At 38.6% G+C, this 23045-nt stretch overlaps 1 protein-coding gene across 1 annotated transcript in view; it reads left to right on the top strand.

The window, feature by feature from the left end:
* si:dkey-238f9.1 (chemokine-like protein TAFA-2) overlaps positions 1 to 23045 on the top strand; it is a 111953-nt gene that overhangs the window by 43876 nt on the left and 45032 nt on the right. The window contains exon 2 of the mRNA XM_034205771.1: positions 19498 to 19601. Coding sequence (XP_034061662.1) covers positions 19499 to 19601 — 103 coding nt within the window. The 5' untranslated portion in view covers position 19498. The remainder of the gene's footprint in view (positions 1 to 19497; positions 19602 to 23045) is intronic.

Genomic DNA, 23045 nt, shown 5'->3' with positions numbered 1-23045 from the left:
CAAAAAATCTTTAAGAGATGACATGAGCAGCCCTACCAGCATTTGCCATGGTGGCCTAAACATTTTTATTTGGTCTTAAATTGTAGTTCAACATTTATTTCCTGTTACTTTTGGACCATGACGGTTGGCCAGCCTTCAACGTTTAACTGAGTGGAATATGTTGAATATGTTTTACCAAAATGTTGGCTATATGTTAAGGAGTTTTCAGTAGGTTGTGACAGTGCACTGCATCATATTTGATTTCATTTATTTTGGTCTAATTTATTTTTATTTATCATATTAATAATATATGTTTAGTATGGTTTTGGAAGTGTGCTCCAACATATTTGTTGATCTTGTTTATTGGTAAAATATTATTTGTTTTAAAGTTCAATAAATGGTCAATGAATAATCGTCAAAATAATCGTGATATCAATTATTGACCCAAATAATCGTGATTATGATTTTTGCCATAATCGCACAGCCCTAGATTCTAGGGTGTTAGTTGAAATGTGCAAGGAAAGAGGATAGATTTTAGGTTTTGTTATCTGTACACATCTTTTTACTGAAGGCTGCCATCAAGAGGGAAAACAGATAACTTTATTCAAACAATGGGTTCACAAACGTATTTCAAATAAGGCCTTATTTTCCATTTTTACTTCAAGATAAATAAATATTATATCAGGAAGCTAGTAAATGTGGTTCTATACAATGTTTTTAGATGATCACTTGTCAGAATAGGCCATTCTAGAGGCTTCAATTATTGCTGTGAGTTCTTGGAAACACAGCTGACCAATTATTTTGCTCTATGCCCCTCAACATTTGTGTTGTAGGCTACGGTGATTAGCAATCCCTTTTTTATGTTCGTACCGACATCAAAAAATCCTATTTTACAAAATCCATTAATGTTTGGTCAGTTTTCATATTCAAATGAGTATTTCGTGCCTCTACTGTTACATGTTTACATGCTTTAAGGCTCAAAAAGTGCTTTATTTTTCTCATACTGCCTTCTTGCTCTGTTGTGAATAGTCAGCCACTTAGAGATGTCCTGCCTCTAAGCCAGGGGTGTCAAACTAAATTTCATCACGGGCCACATCAGCATTATGGTTGCACTCAAAGGGCCGATTGTAACTTTAAGACTATATAAACATACATATATAAATATTTAATATATATAAAATAACGTATTATATTACATTATTGCCTCTGCATTGGATTATTATCGGATAGGGTAAAAACTTCATAATTAACTACGTCTGAAAGCAGAAGTCCAGGGCAAATAAGTGCAAGTCTCTTCAGTGAGAATGTCACAAAATTATTTAAAAAGAAAAGCCACATTTTGAAAAAAAAGTAACAATTAAAAAAAAGAAAAGTCAAATTCTAAGAAAAAGTCAAATTCTAAGAAAAAAGGCAAATTTAAGATGCATTGTGGGACATGTCGTTTATGGACATCGTGCATCTGTAAATCGGCATGTAACCGTATAATAAACATATTACATTCTTTCAGAGCTCTTGCGGGCCACATGAAATGAAGTCGCGGGCCGGATTTGGCCCCCGGGCCTTGAGTTTGACACCCCTGCACTAAGCCAATCACGCACAATGTGTTGGATCGCAAGCCAATCACTATGATGCTGAAGGAAACATAAGAGTCCAATGGAGGCGTTTGAGGCAGGGGGGAGTGTGTGGGAGAGAAACTCCATCAGGGGGGAACTTTGGGATTTTAGCTTTTGCAGGCCATTTACATGCACACAAACCTAGGAAAGGGAAAACCATAAAAAGTATAAAAGGGCCACTTCAATTTGTAAAGTCACTATTTATTAAAGATGTCGCATTTTGTGTTGAATTACAAAGGTTGCACAGCAGAACAAATATTTAGGTGAAGTCCAAGTACTTGAGTAATAATCCTTTGTTACTTTTCACCACTGCGTCCAGGCTCTACAATACCATTCACGAGTTACATGGAAAGATTGTGAATAAGCTTAGGTATTGATACATTTAAGTTCATTTGATACAAATGTATTCATGTATCCAGTCCACATGCAAGTGTTCAGAAGGATTAGGAATTGGTCCAAAACTGACCTTTATTAGCGGAAGAAGTAATCAGATTCTATACTTAAGTAAAAATACTAATATTATCTAAGTACATTTAATCAAGTACTGTACACTTTTGAGCTACTTGTACTTTACTATTTCCATCCATGCTACTTTGTACTATTACACCAATTCTGAGACAAATATAGCTATACAAGATTGAATAAAATGTTTTGGATAACATTATAGCAAAGCCATCATTAAACTGATCTAGTGTAGTCTGCAGTTCATACTATAAGTTGCCACTTACTCTCAATCCAATAATACATCCAAAGCTACAAAGAATATAAAAAGACGTTTGAATGTCCTGATTGTTACCACACCGTCTCAAAGTCTCCTCTGCATGGCTCCAGCTGTCGGTCTTCGCTGAGTGTCATGCCTCTATCTCTCTCAACACTCTGATTTTTTGCTGTGTCTACTATCCAATAAAGGTGAAATTGACGTTACAACAACAAGAGGGCTGCAGGGAGCAATCAGGACGCAGGAATGAAAGAGTGCAGAGGCATCAGGACTGTTTCCAGATCAATTCAGTTTTATGTGGAAGGAGGAGATGAGAGAGCAGCATTCAAAATGTCTCCCTCTTCACTTTTTACTCAAATCATTGAGGAGCAATGTGAGCTCTGCTGCTCTGCTGGTTTAGTGCAGTCATTAGTAATTCTACTCATTTCACTTGGGCTTCATTTCTTGGTTGTTCTTATCTGCTCAGTTGTTGGAGATTAATGGTGTGTGTTTATTCTAGAGTGACTTATATTGCTTTAAAGCGGCAGAATAATTTTCTGCTTCAGCAGACACATTGTTGGATGAAATGTGGAAATAAAGCTTGAAGATCCACTTAGCATGACTTTGATCTTATTACAGCTTAAGTCTGGCTCACACATTCAGTTTGTGTCAAAATACTTTCCACGGTTCTGAATATTCATTTAAGCATGTTGTGACTGACTCAATATTAGACGACAAAAGAAGTGCTGAGGGGAAAATAACTTAAGAAAATAACCCGGAAAATTCATCAAGCTAGATGTTTCAAATGCTAATTACTCAAAGAGAGCCAACAAAACATTCATTTTGTGAGGGAAATGTATTGCAACCACTACTGAATTTTAACACCAGAATATGGAGTCAAATTAATATTCTTGTTCAGCTCTGCTAGTACTTTAGAAAAATATCCTCACTTATACAAAGTCTTCAATTAAAAAAACCCAATCCTCAAGTAAACTGTAACCTGAATTATACATCATGGTTAATAACTGGAGCTGTTGATCCTACAATAAATATAAGACTGCTTGTTTACAACAAGAAAATGAATTGCCTTTACTTTAATTCTCCTATTTAAAATGAGAGAGGAAATATGGATTTAGTTAGTAATTAAGTTAGTTTAATGTTTTAAACACACTATAATTGAATTGGAAGCTATTTTAAAGGGGACCTATCATGCAAAATGCACCTTTGTATGTCTTTTATACATTCAATTCAATTCAAAACCTTTATTTATCCAGGTAAAATCCCATTGAGATCAATGATCTCTTTTTCAAGGGAGACCTGCAGCAGTAGGTTCCACAAGAAGACATTAAATTCAATTCAATTCAAAACCTTTATTTATACAGATAAAACCCATTGAGATCATAGACCTCTTTTACAATGGTGACCTGCTTCAATTAGTTCCAAACATTAATACAAACATGACAGAAAACAAAGGACATTATATGATACTACAGTTTGTATACTAGTAGCATTTACAGACACCAATATTTTCTGATTGTATAGCGTCTATCCTAGCTTTAAAAACATGAAATGGAATCAAACTGCTTAGCTTCCATTCCTTTTGTAGACTGTTCCATGCTAGCGGCGCTGCGCATCTAAAAGCTGTATTTCCTAATACAGTCCTAGCAGTTGGCACATGTAATACAACCACAGCTTTAGATCTCAGGCAGTAGCCATTTACAATACGCTGTGAGATCAGGGAACAGATGTAAGACGGAAGTTTCCCTAACATTGCTTTATAAATAAAAAGATACCAGTGATTTAGCCGCCGTACAGTAAGTGAAAGCAACCCTGCCCTTGTATACAGGGTACAATGATGAGTCAAAGTCTTACAGTCTGTCACAAACCTTAGTGCACTATGATAGGCGGCATCTATCTTGGTGAGGTAATTGGCCGGCGCATTCATATAAAATAGATCACCATAGTCCAGCACAGGTAAAAAGGTCACAGTGACTAGCCTTTTCCTGGCCTCAAGAGAGAAACAGGACTTGTTTCTATAAAAAAAACCTAGCCTAACCCTCAGTTTTTTAAGCAGGTTATTTACATGCAGTTTAAAAGAAAGACAGTCATCAAGCCAGATACCAAGGTATTTGTAAGAGGTTACCACTTCAAGTTTTTTTCCTTGCATGGTTACAATATCTAAAACAGGCTCTGGTGACTTTTTAGCTTTTGAAAAGAGCATTAACTTGGTTTTATCCACATTTAAAAGAAGCTTAAGCGCTGAGAGCTGAGTCTGAACAGTGTTAAAAACAGTCTGTAATTTAACAACAGCCTCCTTAACTGAGGTACCTGCACAATACATCACAGTATCATCCGCATAAAAATGTAAGGTAGCTTCCTCCACATTATCACCCAAGCTATTAATATAAATGGAGAATAAAAGTGGACCTAGAACAGAACCCTGAGGTACACCATTAGAAATGCTCAACCACTCAGAAGTGAGCCCATCAAAGTGTACACATCGGGACCTTTCAGAGAGGTAGTTCACAAACCACCCCACTGCAAGGCTGGACAAGCCAATGCTGAGTAGCCTCTGTTTTAAAATGCGATGATCAACGGTGTCAAACGCTTTAGAGAGATCAATAAACAGAGCTGCACAACTCTGCTTATTATCTAAAAAACTAGTGATTACAGTGATGTCATTTACAACTTTCATTGTGGCAGTGATGGTGCTATGTTTTTTCCTGAAGCCCGACTGATGTTTCGACAGGATATCATTTATACATAAAAAGTCCACATAAACAACAGAACAGCAAAAGGACATCATACAGCAAAATGTACAGGGATTACAATTTACATATTTAACCACATGTACAGGTACCAACAGCATCTGATTTTGTAGCATCCAACCGAGCTTTAAAAACATGTAGTGGTACTAGCTTGGTAATTTTCCATTCTTTTTGCAGACTGTTCCATGTTAGTGGAGCTGCACATCTAAAAGCTTTCTTCCCTAAGACAGTCCTAGCACTTGGCACATTTAATAAAACCACAGCATGCGATCTCAGGCAATAAGTACTTTCAATTCGCAGAGAGATCAGGGAGCAGATATAAGATGGTAGTTTATCCAACATGGCTTTGTAAATGAAAAAGTACCAGTGACTGAGCCTCCGTACAGTAAGTGATGGCATAACCGCCTTGGTATACAGGGTACAGTGATGCGTAAGTGCTTTACAATTTGTCAAAAACTCAGTGCACTGTGATACGCAGCATCTAACTTGCTCAGGTAATTGGCAGGTGCATTCATATCTAACAAATCACCATAATCCAGCACAGGTAAAAAGGTCACAGTGACTAGCCTTTTCCTGGCCTCAAGAGAGAAACAGGACTTATTTCTGTAAAAGAAACCTAGCCTAACCCTCAGCTTTTTAAGCAGGTGATTTACATGAAGTTTAAAAGTGAGACAGTCATCAAACCAGATACCCAAGTATTTGTAACAGGTAACCACTTCAAGTTGTATTTCTTGCGTAGTTACAATATCCAAAGCAGTCTCTGGTGTATTTTTAGCTTTAGCTTTAGAAAAGAGCATTACCTTGGTTTTATCCACATTTAAAAGAAGCTTAAGCTCAGAGAGCTGAGCCTGAATAATGTTAAAAACAGCCTGTAATTTAACAACAGCCTCGTTAATCGAGGGACCTGCACAGTACATAACGGTATCGTCCGCATAAAAATGTAAGGTTGCTCCTTCGACATTTTCACCTAAACTATTGATGTAGATAGAGAATAATAGCGGACCTAAAACTGAACCTTGAGGAACACCATTAGTGATGTTTAACCACTCAGAAGACAGCCCATCAAACTGAACACATTGGGATCTTTCAGAGAGGTAGTTTACAAACCTGCATGGCTGGACATGCCTATACTGACCAGCCTCTGCTTTAAAATGCGATGATCGACAGTATCAAAAGCTTTGGATAGGTCAACAAATAGAGCTGCACAACTCTGCTTATTATCTAAAATACTCGTAATATCATTTACCACTTTCATTGTGGCAGTGATGGTGCTATGTTGCTTTCTGAAGCCTGACTGATGTTTAGACAGGATGTCATTGTTACATAAAAACATACATGAATATGTGTCCCCGGTGTGTCAGGGAACTCACCAAGTGTCAGAAAATACAACCCTCTCTTTTCCTCCATACCCAAATCTCTAAAAACGGGGCTGGAACAGATCTGATACAGACTGATCCAGATTTGAAATATCTCTGATGTCAGTGAAGAGGAGCTCCGCCTATATGGCCAACTCTCCACCAATCAGGGGAATGAGAGGTTGCCGTGGCATGGTAAGAGCATGGTAACATGACGCTCGTAACTCGGCCCCCTCCTTTGCAGGGGGGCGTGGTCAGCTGCAGCGCATGCAAAGACAGGGGTGGAGGGGAGCAAAATAGAGCGAAATGAGGCATGGCTAAAATGCATGATCTGTTTGGTATTTTGAAAAAGAAAACGTATAAATATACCTTATATATGGCCCTACAATATATTATTCAAATATAGCATGATAGGTCCACTTTAAGGAAACACGGCATAAAGTAAATTGTATGTAATCATCTAAATACAATCATTAACAAATCCCAGTGTGCTACTAAACATTAATTATAAGATATACAAATGTGTTCATGTTAAAAAAAATGCATTATTCACTTTGGAAAAAGTATTGTGACGAAAAACTCAAAAGGCCAAAAGACTCTTTCTGGAACTTTCAGACAAATATACAAATATATATAACAAATGTGTTTTCAGTGCTTTACAAAAGGACAAATACATTTACACTTTCAAATGTGATAACCTCTGCATGCAACTACCTTCCATAGTCCATTGATTAGTTGTTTATACACTTTTTTTTAATAAATGCTTAACAGTGGTCATTTTTTGATTTCCCTAAAAGTAATTCTGTCAACTTAAATAATTTAGGAGAAAACATCTCTTTGTTTGTAGCATGGTAAAAAAAAGTACTGAATGGTGACTCATAAATATGAAATATGAATATAACTGTACAGTATGTCATGAATGTATTCCTCCCTTATACATTTTTCATCCAACCCTCACTGTGATGCTTGGATGGAGACGTACTGTACAGTTTGCCGAATGCAGTTTAGTTGTTCATTTGCATAAAATGTGAGTGAATGTAAAAAAGTGCTCTTGTGCCAGCAGCATCTTTTAGACCTCTAGTGTCCGACTCTCCCTGTGTTTCCCTGTGCGGCGCGGTGATGCAACAGGACAGCTATCTGATCCTCGCTGCGCTGCCGTGTGTCCAGTGGCACAGAACATGCTGCGAGGACACAGGATGAGTCAGAAGCAAGTGGACCACAATGGGGAGATAGGGAGATAGAGAGGGACAGAACAAGATACAGGGACTACAGCTGCTCTGACCTCTGTTACTGCGCCTGGGGGGGATGTTTTCCAACAGGTCCCAGCCTAATGTTGGCTTCTGGATTTAAAGTACTCGGCCTCCTCTGCTCCACTGCTTCCAAAAATAACACCACACCAAGCCCAGCGGGGGGGGGGGGGGGGTGAATGCTGGAACACGGCAGCAGGCCTCCACCTCTGCCCACTAAATGTACTGCTGCTTTTCATAACTCCAATTTTCTCCGTCAGTATTGGACACGGTGGGGGTCTGCGTGTCACATCGAGTTTGATTGTGGAAAATTACTGAACCAGAAGTAACTATAAAGCTCTAGTTTTTGTACAGCATAATTGGAGATCTCTTTTTTTCAGCAGTTATCTTTATAACACACATTCATAACCGCAAATGCCCCATTTAGAATGAACGTCTGAATGGAAGGTCATTTGTTCTCCAGATGTCTAGGAACCATTGGTAGATATTGCCGTCTATTAGGTCTTATAAAACTAATTATGTTGTCCCTTGGAGCACAGTCATGTGAGCTTTACTGTAAATGATTTGTAGAAAAGATTATTAAAGGACTATTTTTGCCACATAATATTGAATATATTGATGTATTTTGGCCTCAGAAAAGTCACATCTTCTTTTCTGCCCCACACAGTATGGTCAAAGGTGAGGGTTTGGTTTCACAAGTTGGGGTACACAATAAAATCAGAAATTCCACACACAAAATTTGCAACAACAAATAATGATACAATCACAACACATGAATATAAATGAGATATTTGTTCCATCTAAATTATCCTTTACTTCCTTAATAATGTATTATTTCAATCTTGAATGCATATAGCAGTGACCTTTACAACATTGTCCTTGATTGTTGTTCAATTATAGTGTGATTAAGATAATAGTAACCCTGTATAACAGTAATAACGGGGGAAAAGTCCACAAAACGCCTTCTTGTAAATCTTGCTGTGAGTCAGGTCTAACAATATAAGGTGACTCAGATGAGCATATATCGACATTTTGATCAACTCAGAACTCTTCTCTGTATTATAATAACTTGTAATGGAGGAATCTTTCCAAAGAGCTTCTACAAACTTGTGTACTATAAAGAAATGTGTGGAAATGTCTAAGAATATATGGTCGGATTTGGAAAATGGTTGCGAGAAATGTCAATATTTGATTCGTAGTGAATGGGATGAAAGCATTTAAAAGTGTCTGTGTTGCCTGCATGTTGAACACTTTTAATTATATTCATTTTCGTTTTTGGCAGCACAGGAAATCACAAATGAGCGTGAATGCAATGCTGTCGTATTTACATACCTAAAACTCAGTTGGCTGTTAAGCACTGCCAACTGAGCCATATGCTTCTGTGTTAATTGCTCATTTGATTACATGCAAGAAGTTATCATTTTGTCAGGTAGCCTGCTGAGTTAAAGCTGTCGCTGCCAGGCTGCCTGATGCTCACCTGTCACTGGTTGTGTGATTTTCCAATGGCAGTGCAAATCGTTGTCTTGTTTCGAGTTACCTGTAGGATTGTGAAGGATTTGTGGGTACAAAAACAGGCTTGGGGAAAATTCTATCACTTTATGGAAATGGTCCGACCCTCAATCCATTCATCTCGGGATTTAAGAAGCGTGCTTTCCCGCTCATCCTGTCATTACAATTACAACATTAGGGATGCACGATATTGGTTTTTTGAAACCGATACCGATAACTTCCTGCTTCTCAAGACCGATACCGATAACCGATAATAATATTATATATATATATATATATATATATATATATTAAATGTATCTGTAGTTTTTGCACACCTGGTGGTAAAAAAAAGACTAGTAGTGAGCAAATGACATGAGCATTACTACTATGAACAAAACAAAGCCAAGAACAGTTTTGACTCTCGTCAAGCGCCATCATTTCTATGATGAAGTTAGAGATCGTTTTAGCCCTGGGGTCGTCTCTGGCAAACTTCTTGCCTTTTTCAAAAGCCTCGTCGATAGGTAAAAGCCCCGGGGCCTTTGCAGCTGGCTTTGGATTCTCCGCTAGTTTAGCAGCGCAGGCGTCTTCGTACGCTTTTAACACACCATCGTAGCGATGGCGATGTTTCAGGTGACAAATCAGGTTGGAAGTATTATAGCTCGTTGCCTTTTTCCCTCCTCGTGGAACTTCTGCATTGCATTTGTTAATACAAATAGCAAGCAAACTAAATAGTCCCATACTACCGACGACATGTTTGTTTACTGTCCTGGCTTCACGGTCGCACACCATTTACGTCACAGCCAGGCATGAGTTAGGGAGCGCTGGATTTGTGAAGAACTCCCCTCTTCCTAAACCACTAATACCACAGTACTGGCAAAACGGGAGGAGCCGAGGGAAAAACAAGCGCCCCTCATCCCAATCCACCCACACCGCAGTATTTTTTTATTTTTTTTTACCCAAAAAATATATTGTATATTATCGGGGCTATTAATACTGTTATCGGGTTTATCGGGATGACGTCATAATTCCTAATATCGGACCGATAATTATCGGGCCGATAATTATCGTGCACCACTAATTACAATCCTTCAGTGAAACAGTCGCTCCAGCAGCATTACAGATTGGCATTGCCTCCAAGACTTATACGTAATTCACCTTAACCTTATTATCAGGGAACATGCTTTAAAACAGCGAACAGAACGTCAGGAGAGGATGGCAGAAGAGCTCATTTTCATCACCAGAAATAATTTCCTTTCACCCCTGCTTTAAATAAGCTATCTCAGATCCATCAAATCATAGACTCTATGATCTTCTTCATAATAGGTTTTCATTTTTGTCTTATTAAACACTTATGACTTCTACTTCAATTCAAGACATTTTGATAAAGTTAGTTTCCTAATTGTCCTAACACTCAAGTGATGTGAAACAGTAGGATTTAATCCTGTATACTTCTTGTATTAATGCAGATTAAATGACTGAAGGAGATTAGATTTATAAATTGTTGGAATACCCTGCCATTTATCCAAATGAAAGAGTATGCAGTGTGTTTGGACACATTGCTGCACTGAACTACTCAATATAAAATGATTTCCTATAGCTACAGTATACTAACATCCCTCAGGCTAGCTGGACTTATTGAAAACACATTTACTGATAAGCATTGAATTGATTTGATAACATGTGAGTAAACCACAAGGTCAATGAAAGGCTGAACAGTTGGGACACTTGTATTCAAACCACAGTTCTGCATAAGTTGTAGATCAAAGGAAAGGTAATTCATTTCAATAATGTAGTTATATTGCTTTAGTATTTAAAGGGGAAAACGTTGATTTTGACTGATTTAATTGTAAATGATTAATGCTGATGTTCTTTCATTTGATCAATCAGATAGAAATTACTTTCATGGATCGCACTTACATTACATGTATAACTACAGCTGAAACTAATAGCAGAATATTTGGCTTATTTGAGCAAAATAATGAGTCCTTGCTGGCCCCTCTTTTCCTATCTAACTCCACAAACAATAATAATAATAATTTGCAGCTATTTTGATAAAGGTTATTCATTGTTAAACCAGAAATGTCTAATTCCCAATATTATAGCCTCTTCTAATGATTTGCCTATTTTTCTTTGTCAGTGTAAATTAAATATATTTTGGGGTTTGGACAGTCGTTTGGAAATATGACACCTTGACTATCTGACAATAATAATTACTTTCAGCCCTACATCTACTCCTATACTGTATGTATGCGTTTACCTCTCAGAGAGTTTTTATGTAGACCATCAAAGCAATTATATGGTTTTAGATCATAGTCTGCTGCATCAACCTTTTAAGCAGTGGTGGTGAAATAAGGTCAGTCATTATAAAATCATGCTGTGCAGCCAAACATTGTTCGAAACCACAGAACTGTATTTTTAATTCTAGTGAAGATCCCAAACAGTCTAAAGATATTACCTATGTCCGGTTGAATTCATTAGAAATGTGTAAAGATGATGAAGTCATCACAAATACTTCCATTTGATGAAGCTGATAAATAGTGTGATGATGAAAAGTTAGAAGATTTAATGAAAGACTTTAAAGCTGGTTATGGTTCTTAGAGCATAGTCACATGACTGTAAGATGTTACTGAACTTAACTGATGTACTTCCTTTCAGCAGACTCCATGTTTTCTGTGTCAGGGTAATAACTGTTTATGCAACTGAGGGAACGTTAGACCCGAGGCATGACTGCTGGTATACCACCAACCGTGTGCCATATTTAGAGAAGCGGTAAACAACGCTAACACAAACACAAACAGCATCATTGCTTTTGTTTTGCCCTCCAACCACAGCAGCCACCTCGAGCTCGTCCACTCTGTCATGTATCAGCTGCAAACACACTCCTCTGTCTTCGTAGTCCCATTTACTCACCACTGCTGCAAGGCAATAGGTGCTCAGGGGGAAGTTTGTTGTGTGAAAGATTGCGCGTGTGAGTGTGTGTGAGTGTGTGTGTTCACACATTTGCGTTTCGTTTGTGTCTATCCGTCAGGCAGTAATCAGAGACATGGCTTTTTTCACCACATCTGTGAGACTCACTAATAACAGAAAGAGCAGGAGATCAAAGGCTGCAAGGAGTGTTATTTTTGCTGAAGTTGCTATGCAACACATATTTGCCAATAGCATGCAAGATACAGTATATTTTTTAGCATTGGCTGAATATCCTTAAATTAGAAAGTGGACAAAGTTAAACGAAAGAGGCTGCAGCCATGCCGGAGGCTGAATGTTGCTGGACTTTGAAATGGCAGTTGTTTGAGCTAAATGCTAGCATTGTCATGCCAGTCTTTTTAGCTCAATTTGCATTTTAGCATTGTCATTGTGTGAGCCTGTTAGCATGACAATGCTAAAATGCATATTGAGCTAAAAAAAACTGGCCATAGGAAATCTAAATCCAGATTTAGATCTGATAAAACAGAAGACAAATAAAAAATGGGATTAACAATTTGTTTTGTCCAGGATGAACTCAATATGAGCTAAAGTGTTAATTATGTTAGTTCAATTTGCCTGTATTTTTTTATTTTTTTTTTATTTAACCAGATAAAAGCATAGAGATAAAATCTCATTTTCAATGCTGACCTGGCCAAGAAGGCAGCAACGTTACACATAACACATTTACACAAACATATAAAATACAGAGAACATAACTAAGAAAACAAAAGACGAAAAAGCAGTGACTACATTGTGCACATTAGGACAGTAAGAAAGGTACACTACTTATTGCTGCAAGAGCAGCTGGTGGTAAGGACTTCAGACAACTTCAATTTAAAACATGCTATTGAGACAAGTGCCCTCAGTTTTAGGCTTGATTGAAGGTCATTCCAAGACAAAGGACTCCTTTTCCCAGCCTTAGTCCACACAGCAGGTACCTGGAACCGTATCCAGGCACTGGATCTGAGGTTGTAAGAGTCACAAACTGGGGCAAATCTGGCACATATACTGTATACAGTGGAAGCTTATCTAAAATGGATTTATACATTAATAAAAACCAATGCTGCATCCTACACATATTAAGTATATTTGTGTGTCTGTATTTTATATGTTTGCTGTGTGTTTCATTAAGTAAAAATGTAGGCTTTCTCAAACATTCTCATGTTGTACATATTTTTTTAATTTATTTTTTATCAAATTCACGTTAAACAAGTTTTGAAAAATACAAATGTTGTCCCGATGATGGCGCTAGATGAAAAGTTTAGCATCAACAACATTTTCACAATACATCCTTCTGGGAATACAAATATGTTTGAAAGGATCACAAAAGTCAGTTGTTCTTCCTCTGGGAAATATACAATTCTGTACTCACTTTCATGATAATCCATTTGGTAGTTTTGATACTTCAGTGTAGACATTTCAGAGAAAGTCAGTGGCTCCTTAACTTGCTCATCAAAATGAGACAAGTCACTTATTCTGTCATCTTTCATTCCCTTCCTTAATTGATGCATCTTTGAGTAAAAGCCACATTTAGTCGGCACCGGTTTCTTGTGAAGTCACTCAGTGAAGCAAATTGTGGTTTTCATATTCCACTTAGCTGTTCTGATATTCATGGTGCAATCAGCCTAGCCCATTTCATAAAATTATATTATTCATACTATTCATATTTACCACTAATGGTTTAATCCGTGGTAATGGGACACATACCACATTCACCACATAAGTAAAAGGTATAATGGGGTGGATAAAAGCCATAAAAGGTTGAGGTCTTGTCACTAGGCTGGAATCTTCTTCGTGGCACAAGAAAAAAGTTAGGAAAAGAGAGTTTTAGTAAAATATTCCCAGTGTGTCACAAACACATGATAATAAGCAGGTTTTACTATGTTCTGTCAAAACAGACATTATACAAACCAAAAACATTAGTTTAATTTAGTGTGCAGCATTTCTCCCACAATGCAGTGAAGAACTGGAGAAGCAACTCACAACTGAAAAGCCCCAGAAAGAACTACATATTTGAAAGATAATTTGCCTTCATTGTGAAGTTTAATTGGCAGTGTTTCAAAGTAGCAGTTTGATAAACGGCTGACCTTGCAGATATTACATAATGGTAGAACTTACTGTTGGTATAAAGCACTTACTGTTTACACTTACAGTACACAGGAGGTTTTGCTTTAGTTTCCATGGGACAATACTGAATGTGACATAAATTATACATGTGAATGTTTTGAAGATGCTTTTAATATGAATCTTGGGCATACTCTGCTGTAATGGTTTAGTACTCAAGACCGGTCTTGGTCTCAAGACCACTTTTTTAAGGTCTTGGTCTTGTCTCGGAATCGACTGCATTTGTACTCGGTTTTGGCTCAGTCTCGGACCAATAGGACTCAAGATTTATTTCAAGACCCTCAAGACCACGGCTGTGGCTGGGGATGTGATTAGATGTAAAACGCCCTGTTTCAAATGCAACCAATAACGGGATTTTCCTGACTTACTTTGAAGCACTCGCAAGACTCCGTATCTTTGCGCTCATGCGGCGCAATGTTTGTAAACATGGAACTGGTCGAAACAGGCTGCCCTCACCTCTCCCCACCCCATTCACACACTCGCCCTGTATTGACTTGATCTCGACCTCTAAAAGTCTTGGTCTTGTCTTGGTCTTGCTACACTCCGGTCTTGGTCATGACTTGGTCTCGGTTAAGCTAGTCTTGACTACAACACTACTCTGCAGATACCTATATTTAAATCTCAATATGTTGATAGAAAAAGAAAATCATCTTATGTACTCTCAGACCATATATACACAGATTGGAGAAGTTGTTTAGACCTGCTGACATTCATGAAAGTTACAGAGTATCCGAACTGCATGAAAACTCATCATCACCCTAAATGTGTTTATACTGTATAAAATCAGCCTTAACTTTCACAAAATAGATTTACCCTGATCAGGTCATTTTCTGATGAGCCACCTGGTCTCAGTACCACATCCATCAGGTGGAATAATTATCCTGTTAACCAGCTCCAAGATGCCACCTGAACACTGCCAGACACAAGATGGAAGTTGTGGTATAAGATGTTCCAGTAGGTTTAAATCTTGTTTGGAGTAAAACAGTCACAAAATAACTATTAGACATTTCATTTTCAACAAGCAGGCAGCACGGAAATTCAAATTATTTCTGGAGTTCAGCTGTCACAGCAGATGTATTCGTTTAGTATATGGGGGGGCGTGTGGTTGTTGTTTACAGAAGCGGAAATATGCGTAATGTGTATTCCTTCTTTAAAGGTCCCCTATTATACTCTTTTCCAACAATACATTATAGGACTCAGATATGTACAAAACATGTTTCTGAAGTGTTTTGCTCGAAATACCAAACAGATCATGCATTGTAGCATCCCATACACCCCTCTGTTTCAGCCCTATTCCAAAAGGGCTGATTCTGAGTCTGTAGCTTGAAATGCTAATGAGCTGCTGCTGGCCACGCCCCTCTTTGAAGTGATTGGTTAAAAAAACACAATGGAGCTGTAGGAGGACAAAGGGGATAAGGTGGGCAGGTGTTACCTTGGTTGGTTATTGGCTAATGGTTGTTCAACCCGAAACAAAGTGGCCAAATCTGATCAGCTTATTTTCAGACAGGTTTTTATATAAATGGATCAGGACAACAAGAGAGAGAATATTTTTTCCTGAAACTTTCCCAACACTTTGGCGATAAACTTTTATGTATAAAAGACGTGAAAAAGAGGGTTTTGCATAACAGGTGACCTTTAAGATAAACAGGAAAGAGAAATGAAAGGTAAGAGAATTTGGTTGAACTGTTAGAAGGACTCGCATTGAAGGAGCATGTTTGAAACGCAGCTCCCAATTCTTTTTACCAAAGTAAAGAAATCTTCTATTTAATCATATTACCACTTCATGTGGTCCCACGTTGGCGGTGTTATGCGTCGGTGTAGACTACAGGGAGTGCAAGTGAAAATTAGTTTTCTAACTGTGGGAGGTAATTAATCTGGTTAGTCTCGAATGAACAGACACAAAAAGTCAAGAGAACATCTTGATTCACAACGGCTGCTGCAGTGAGTATCTGTTTAGAGAAGCAATCTTCTGCAGGAGCCAGACAATGCTTGAAGGCAACCCAATCTTTAAAGCATTACAGCCAAGTGTGATTCTGTTTTAAAGACGCAGAGTCTTTTTTCATTCGGTCTCTCAGCATAATGCATTATGTTTATCGTTGAGGCCTAATACATTTGCTGAATCCATCTCCTTTCTCATAAAACATTTGCAGAGCCGATTCTTATAGGATTCCTTTGTTTACATCCCTGTTTGCTACATGTAGCTTGCCCAAATGTGTGCACTAGAGATCGACTCATTCAGCATCAGAAATCCCTTCTTTTTGTATTTACTTCTGGAAAAACTCAAACCTCTTAATAAATACAGAGTCTTGTACTATATTTACCTTTGTAAATAATTTGCCGTGGTGGTTGTGTTGTTTTTTAGAGCATATAGAGGCTTAGATAAGTGTGTATTTGCAGACTAATTTTGTTCTGATTGACATATGTCAGCTCTCTTTGTCGTTGCTTGTTTGCCTCACCTCAGGGCTCCACCTTTAAGTTTGGCTTCAACACCTTACTAAATGTAAGCAAGCGTAAATCTAAACCGCAGTCTTCAAATGGTCCGTTAAATAATCTATTGGTGATGTTTCAGACACTGTGTCTATGTTTATTTTCAGTCTGGGCTCTCATAACATCCCCATTACGTCAGCTGTCTGATACTGTACAGAATCAGAGCGTCTGGTTCAGCATCACCCAGCGCTGGCTGTCAGTACAAAGGCAGTCGCTGCTGAAAACCTCTCCCTCGTCTCCTCTACGAGCCTCTGCCAGATAAGCAAGGAGTTGATATCTTTTCATGAAACCAAGCATTTCACTAATTTGAGTATCTGCACTGGAACAGAGTTCAAAGCAGTGCTGTGATTTGCGGCTGCTTCCTCAGCAGAGAGGAGGCCAACCCTGTTGGCGGTAAGATGATCTGCTAATTGCATTGCTCGTTGATGGAGGTGGAGAGTGTTACTGGACACTCGGAAAGTACATGAAGATTACTGAGCTGCGCACATTAAGACAGGCAACACAAACGGCATTACCCACCTCCCAGGTAGCAGGATGAGAGAGGGAGACAGAGAGAGTAAACACACTTATTTTGTTCCTGCTGTCTCCAGATCTAAATTGGTATTATGAATTGCAGTGAGTTTATACACGGTTGCCATCTCTCTCATGTTTGGCATGAGGTTCTGTCTCACGCTCTCACACTGCTCAGAACAAATCTCACAAGGAAGCCACAAAGCACACTGCTTCATGAAAGACATATAGTTTTATTGGTTGAATAGGCTTTCTCTGCACACAAGTTAAAGTCTGAACATTGGGCTTTTATTTACAGCGCCAATATTGGTCTATAAATATTACAAAGCCTAAAAACTACACAACATTGTTCATTTATGTTTAGTTTGCCTTATTCCCTTAGCTCAATGTGTCCCACTGTGATTAGTGAAACAAATCTGATACAAGTTAGATGAATAGGGCTCTCTAGCTATCCATTAAAAAACAAACATTGACTTTTTAGGATGAAGAATCCAGAAGTGCTAACATGCTAACCCATTTCCAGGTTTTAGAACTCATTCCTGCTTTTTATTGAACTCAGTCAACAGCGGTCTTAGTCTTTTTTAAGGCAATTAATTAAGATAAGTATTTTTTGCGGTGAAAAGCTACTTATGAACCTTTTTTGATTCCAGCTTTAGGGTTTTGTCCGAGCCTTCTGCAATATTAAACTGCTTGTCTTTTGTTCTGGACTGAATGTAAATCAGGATCAGTAAACAGTAAGAGGATCTGAAGTTGTATTTGTTGCTTATAGCTATTTGTAGGATTTATTTTGAGTTTGGAGAATACCTTTAGCCAACACACAATAACAAGAAGGATATCTGCATTTCCAAAATGAGAGAGGTACTTTGGCCGAGCACAGCAGTGGTAATCATTAATTATTCAGAACGATTAATTATCCCTGACACAGCGACAGGATTGGTCAGGATCTAACAAATCCATTTGACCTTCTTTGGTTTTCTACACTTCAGGGGACGGATAAGCTGTCTTTCACAAATTCCAACTCTATAAAATCATCTGCAACATAGCGCAATCTTAAACTCAATTAAAACCGTCTAGTAATTGTAAAGGAATATTTTGGTCTTGTTAAAGTATATAGAGTTTAGTGATTTGTCCTCGGGAATCTGTTTAATATGGTTGAAGTGTATTCCTGCCTGTAATGTGATCCATAGCTTCTCAGGAAGACACAGGTCAAGAGGTCATCTGATGTCTTGTGGGGGAGAAGCTTGGCTCATGTGGGTTTACAATGCAACGAGTCTTTGTCTCGACATCTGGCATGCATTAAAGGAAAACCCGCGTGTTTTAGGGCCCTCCTCTTCTCTTTGTATAGAGGGGTGCTTGGCGCTTTTGGGCAGAGTTTGCTGGTATCTTGCAGGGAACTGTGATATGCTGTGAACTCTCCGGCCGCTCAGGCTCTCAATAAATATCAGTGTATTGACAGGCGAATCCAGTTTCACTCATTTCATGATTGGCTCAACATTGCTGCAAAGAAGTTTTTACTTCACAGTAATGTGGTTTGAGTTTTACATTTCACAGTATTTTTCAGTAGTGTCATTATTGTGCATACAGTATGGGTGTGTTTCCATATACAGGAGTCAGGACACATACTCTCTAATATAACAATTAAAACATTAAAACATGGCAGATAGTAGTTACAATTAAAACACATTTTATTGGGCTATAAGCCAATGTACCTTATCACTCTGTTTTGTCAGCAACACAGACCAAATATTTGGGGTGATAAATGATTTATACTTCAACAAGATTCATTTTTAAAGATTGTTTTATGTGGATTCATCCAGGTTGTACAGTAGGTTTGTTGGTGAATGGAATTTCATGTGTGGCGCTAACAGCATTAAGTTATTTAATGTTTGTGACAATTAAAGAGGATTTCATTCCCATTTTCCATTTATAAGAGATATTTCTCAATTTGTATGCAATATCAATAGACGGCTGTCGCTGTGTTGTTATTTATTATTTCCTGGCATGATGTTGCACATTTCTGCTTCACAACCTTGTTGTGTGTGGCCCTCAGCAGGTTAACCTCGACACAGAAAAGGCGTGGAGGTAGAGCTCTGTAGATTGAAGCTTTGTGATTTCAGGAGTTATCATAATTGACCACCTCGGACTGCCAAGCTGAAGCTCTGGGAGTCTGCTGGCATGAACCCAAGTGCAACATCTGAGTGTGTGTGTGTGATGCAGATATGGCTCACCGCTGATTATATTTGTCTTCTTTTTGTTTTCCAGAATGCGGGAGAGGGACCTACAGAGCGTGTGCAGAAGGGCCCTGCTGCTGACCGTCTGTATGGTGTCTCTGTGGGGACTGGCATCGTCACACAGAAGCCACATAGGTACAAAACTGCATGTGTTTGTCTTTGTTTGTTTTCCATGTCGCCCATAACAACCAAAGTCTGCTACTAACAGCTTGACTGGGGAAGCATAGGATTAAAGACAAGTACTGCTGTAATTGTTTTCACTCTTATTGTCCCCATTTACAGTCATTGCCCATGAAAAGTCTAAAGGAAAAAGGATGTATTTGGCAAAAACAATGGCAGCTTTTGACTTCCAGGGAAGCAGGAGCATCCAACTGTGGCAAATACACCAGCAGGAAGAACAACAAATACATGATAGAATTATACACTGACATTATCCTGTTAGTGTCTTCCTGAATAGACTTTAATGACTTTAAATTGTTGAGGGAAGACAGAGCATTACTCATTGATTGTCCCTGCATATCTACATTTATGTATGCATTCATTTTTCAAGGGATTTAAAACCCCTCAGTCTTGTAGCCATTAAAGCAACTTTCCTCTTTCTATTTACTGCTTTCATAGAGGGATTTATTAAAACAATGTGGGAAAGAGCTCCTAAAAATAGAATTATGTTTTTTATAGCCTTTTTTTTTACTTGAACAATAAATCCTCACAATAAGACAGTACACTGAAAATACTTTAACTTGAATTAAATGTATTATGGCAACAGATTTCACCTAACTGTATTAAGTTAGTTGAAAGCAATACAGGTTAAATAAAAATATTATGATGAACTTCATATTATTGCTTTCAACTAACCTAATACAGTTATGGAAATGTATTGACTTAATACATTGTAAGATGCATCCTAAAAAGTATAATACAGCTGATAGTGTATCAGTTAATCGTCACACAGTCGTAGGATGATTCTGGTGGGTGATATTTCTCTCACTGACCTGAGTAAACAATTCTTTACAGCCCAGGTCAGGCGCATATGTAGTCGGCAGTTCACCTCACTGACTCTTTCAAAAGAAACGGATATAATGAGCCGAGCTTTCTTGGCTTCTCTGCTCAGCAGCGAAACACAGATTTACTGTATGGTTGCGTTTTGTGCAGTCGTGTGATCTCAAGCATCACAAGGAGAACAAAAAGAAATACCAGTACAGTAAGTGTGTGCATGCATCTGTGTGTGTGTTTGTGTGTGGAGGGCAGGGGACAAGACCTTTCAAAGTGATTTCCCTTAAAGGAGAGATGATCCGATCCCTGGGCGTATCGGTAGAAACTGTGACCACACATTGAAATAATGAGCCTTATTCCTCTGGAGGATAAGCAGCAACCAATGGCTGCAGGCGAACAGCTCCATGTTGGCAGAAAACAACATGACCAGCCAAATACTTTTGATAGGGCATCAGCATCCAGGGCTGTGGCAGGGTAAGCTGCACAGGGAAGGAATGCATAATATATTAAATGAGTTGCATCATAGCATGTGCCTCGTCAAGGTGTATTTCAAATCCAGTCCAAGACAGAAGAAGAACGGCTGTGACGGTATAATTAACTCTCTGTCAGCTTAATGTTTGACTTCCCCAGCTGCAGAATAATTTGACTAGGTATTAGCTTCATTTCATATTCACCTGCAGAGACTTCAGGAAATGGCAGGTTTTTATAAATGTTTTATGAGTTAGGTTATATATGTAAGTGATAAGTTATTGTTATTTTGTTTATTCGCTAACAAATTCATACTATAAATACTGTAGAAAGATTATACTCCATGCTTACATTTCACACACTTGAGAAATGAATGTACTCTATTTTGCTCTCCAAGAAAATATGCTCAGAGAGTGGGAGGAACTTTGGGATGTTAGTCTTTGCAGACCATTTACATGCACACAAAGCTATATAACACACAACAGGAAAGGAAAACCCCCCAAAAGCATAATAGGGCCCCTTTAAATGGCAGATTTGGAAGGTTAACATCAGGAGGTTGTCTGTGTGTGTGCGTGTGTCATGCTCAGTAACAAAAGTGAAGACACCTGAAGTACAATATGAGAGATGACCCCAACCGCCTCCAAAACCTTTGAAATTAGGAATGTGAATTTTGAGTCAGGCCTTGTCATCCAAAATCATCAATCAAACTTCGCTCCTGTTGTTGTGCTGCAGCTCCAAAATCACGCGTTCTCAGAAGATAAGAGGGTGCTAAAGCAGCGTGAACGGTTTGGTTTGAGGTCATTTACAGGCAATCACATGTTTTTCTCACCCTCTCATGTGATACTCTAATCAATTCCTTCAATATTTATTGAATATATTTGATGATTGTTTACTGAAAGTGCAGTATTGTGTTGGATAAACAATTTAATCTCCGGGCTTACTGCTGTCTCTTTGGTTTTGCATTCGTCCCGCGCTTGTGGTTTGTGCGCTTATTCCTGTGATTTATTAGGAGGCAGTGAGAGGGGACCCGGCCCCGCTCTCCCCGGGCTGCACTGACACTTAGGTAATCACGCAGCCTGTCCCTGGGCTACGGAGGTCAAGTCAAGGTGGGCCCAGTAAACAAACCTCTTTAGCCCTACTGCTTATTGAGGTGGGGGCTTCGCCAAAGCAATTGAACCTTTCACCACAGCCTGACTGGAGCATGCTGAGCTCAGTGCGCGCACACATAACCCCTGTAATAAGACCACTGCATCCCCCAGAGCACCATCTGCATTCATTAGCTAGTCATGAAAGAGTGGAGAGGGAGAAGAAGGGTGAGAGGAGAGCAGTCTGGAAAGGGAGCGAGCGTGATAACAAGTACCCTTCGGCTGTGCAATTTGTTTCGCTCCTGTCGATAGGATTTAGACTGATGATGTGACCAGGTCATACATCGGCCTCGTTATTCAGCTATTTGGAAACTAGGATACTTATTTTCTCAACAGTAGCTCACTCTGTCTCATTTGAAACACCCCAAATCAAGCTCTCTGTGGTTTGTTGTCCAGTGTCCGCGAGGGAAAACACTGAAATGTGGTAGAGAGGAAAACAGGCGCGAAAAACACATTCCTTGCCGAGGCTTGGTGATGCATCATGGCAGCAGCTCCCTCTTTGAAATCAAAACGCTTTAAGCTGTGCCGTTTACAGGTCGTAAACTCTGTTGCATTTTTTAAATATTAGGGATTAAGCCACACGGGTCATGGATAGCTTTACAAATTGGAGTCAAAATGACTTTGGAGCTAAGGTTTACGTTGGGTTTAAATCAAGGTCCTGTTCTATATTCACATGCACACAAGGGGTTGTGCTGCCCTAATAATAAGATGAAAACGGCTCTGGCTCTCATTTGAATTCAGGAATATTTCCATATTTGCTTATGGTAGAGACATTTTAAAAACTCATTCTCAAGCTGATTTCAAAGCTTTTTGTATTCTATGCAAGATCATTTTCAGTGTTTCATATTAAGAACAAACTGATTCTCTGGAGCCAATATTAATAGCAGAATCCAACCTAAACTTTTTTATTTTCTTCCCTACGCGATAACATTATTTTCTCTCATCACTGTCCCAGTTAAATAATTATTTTGGA

Source organism: Gymnodraco acuticeps, unplaced genomic scaffold (assembly GCF_902827175.1).
Source record: "Gymnodraco acuticeps unplaced genomic scaffold, fGymAcu1.1, whole genome shotgun sequence".
In the NCBI taxonomy this organism is placed as follows: domain Eukaryota; kingdom Metazoa; phylum Chordata; class Actinopteri; order Perciformes; family Bathydraconidae; genus Gymnodraco; species Gymnodraco acuticeps.
Note: the sequence above shows the minus strand (reverse complement) of the source record. Positions and strands in the feature narration are given on the sequence as shown.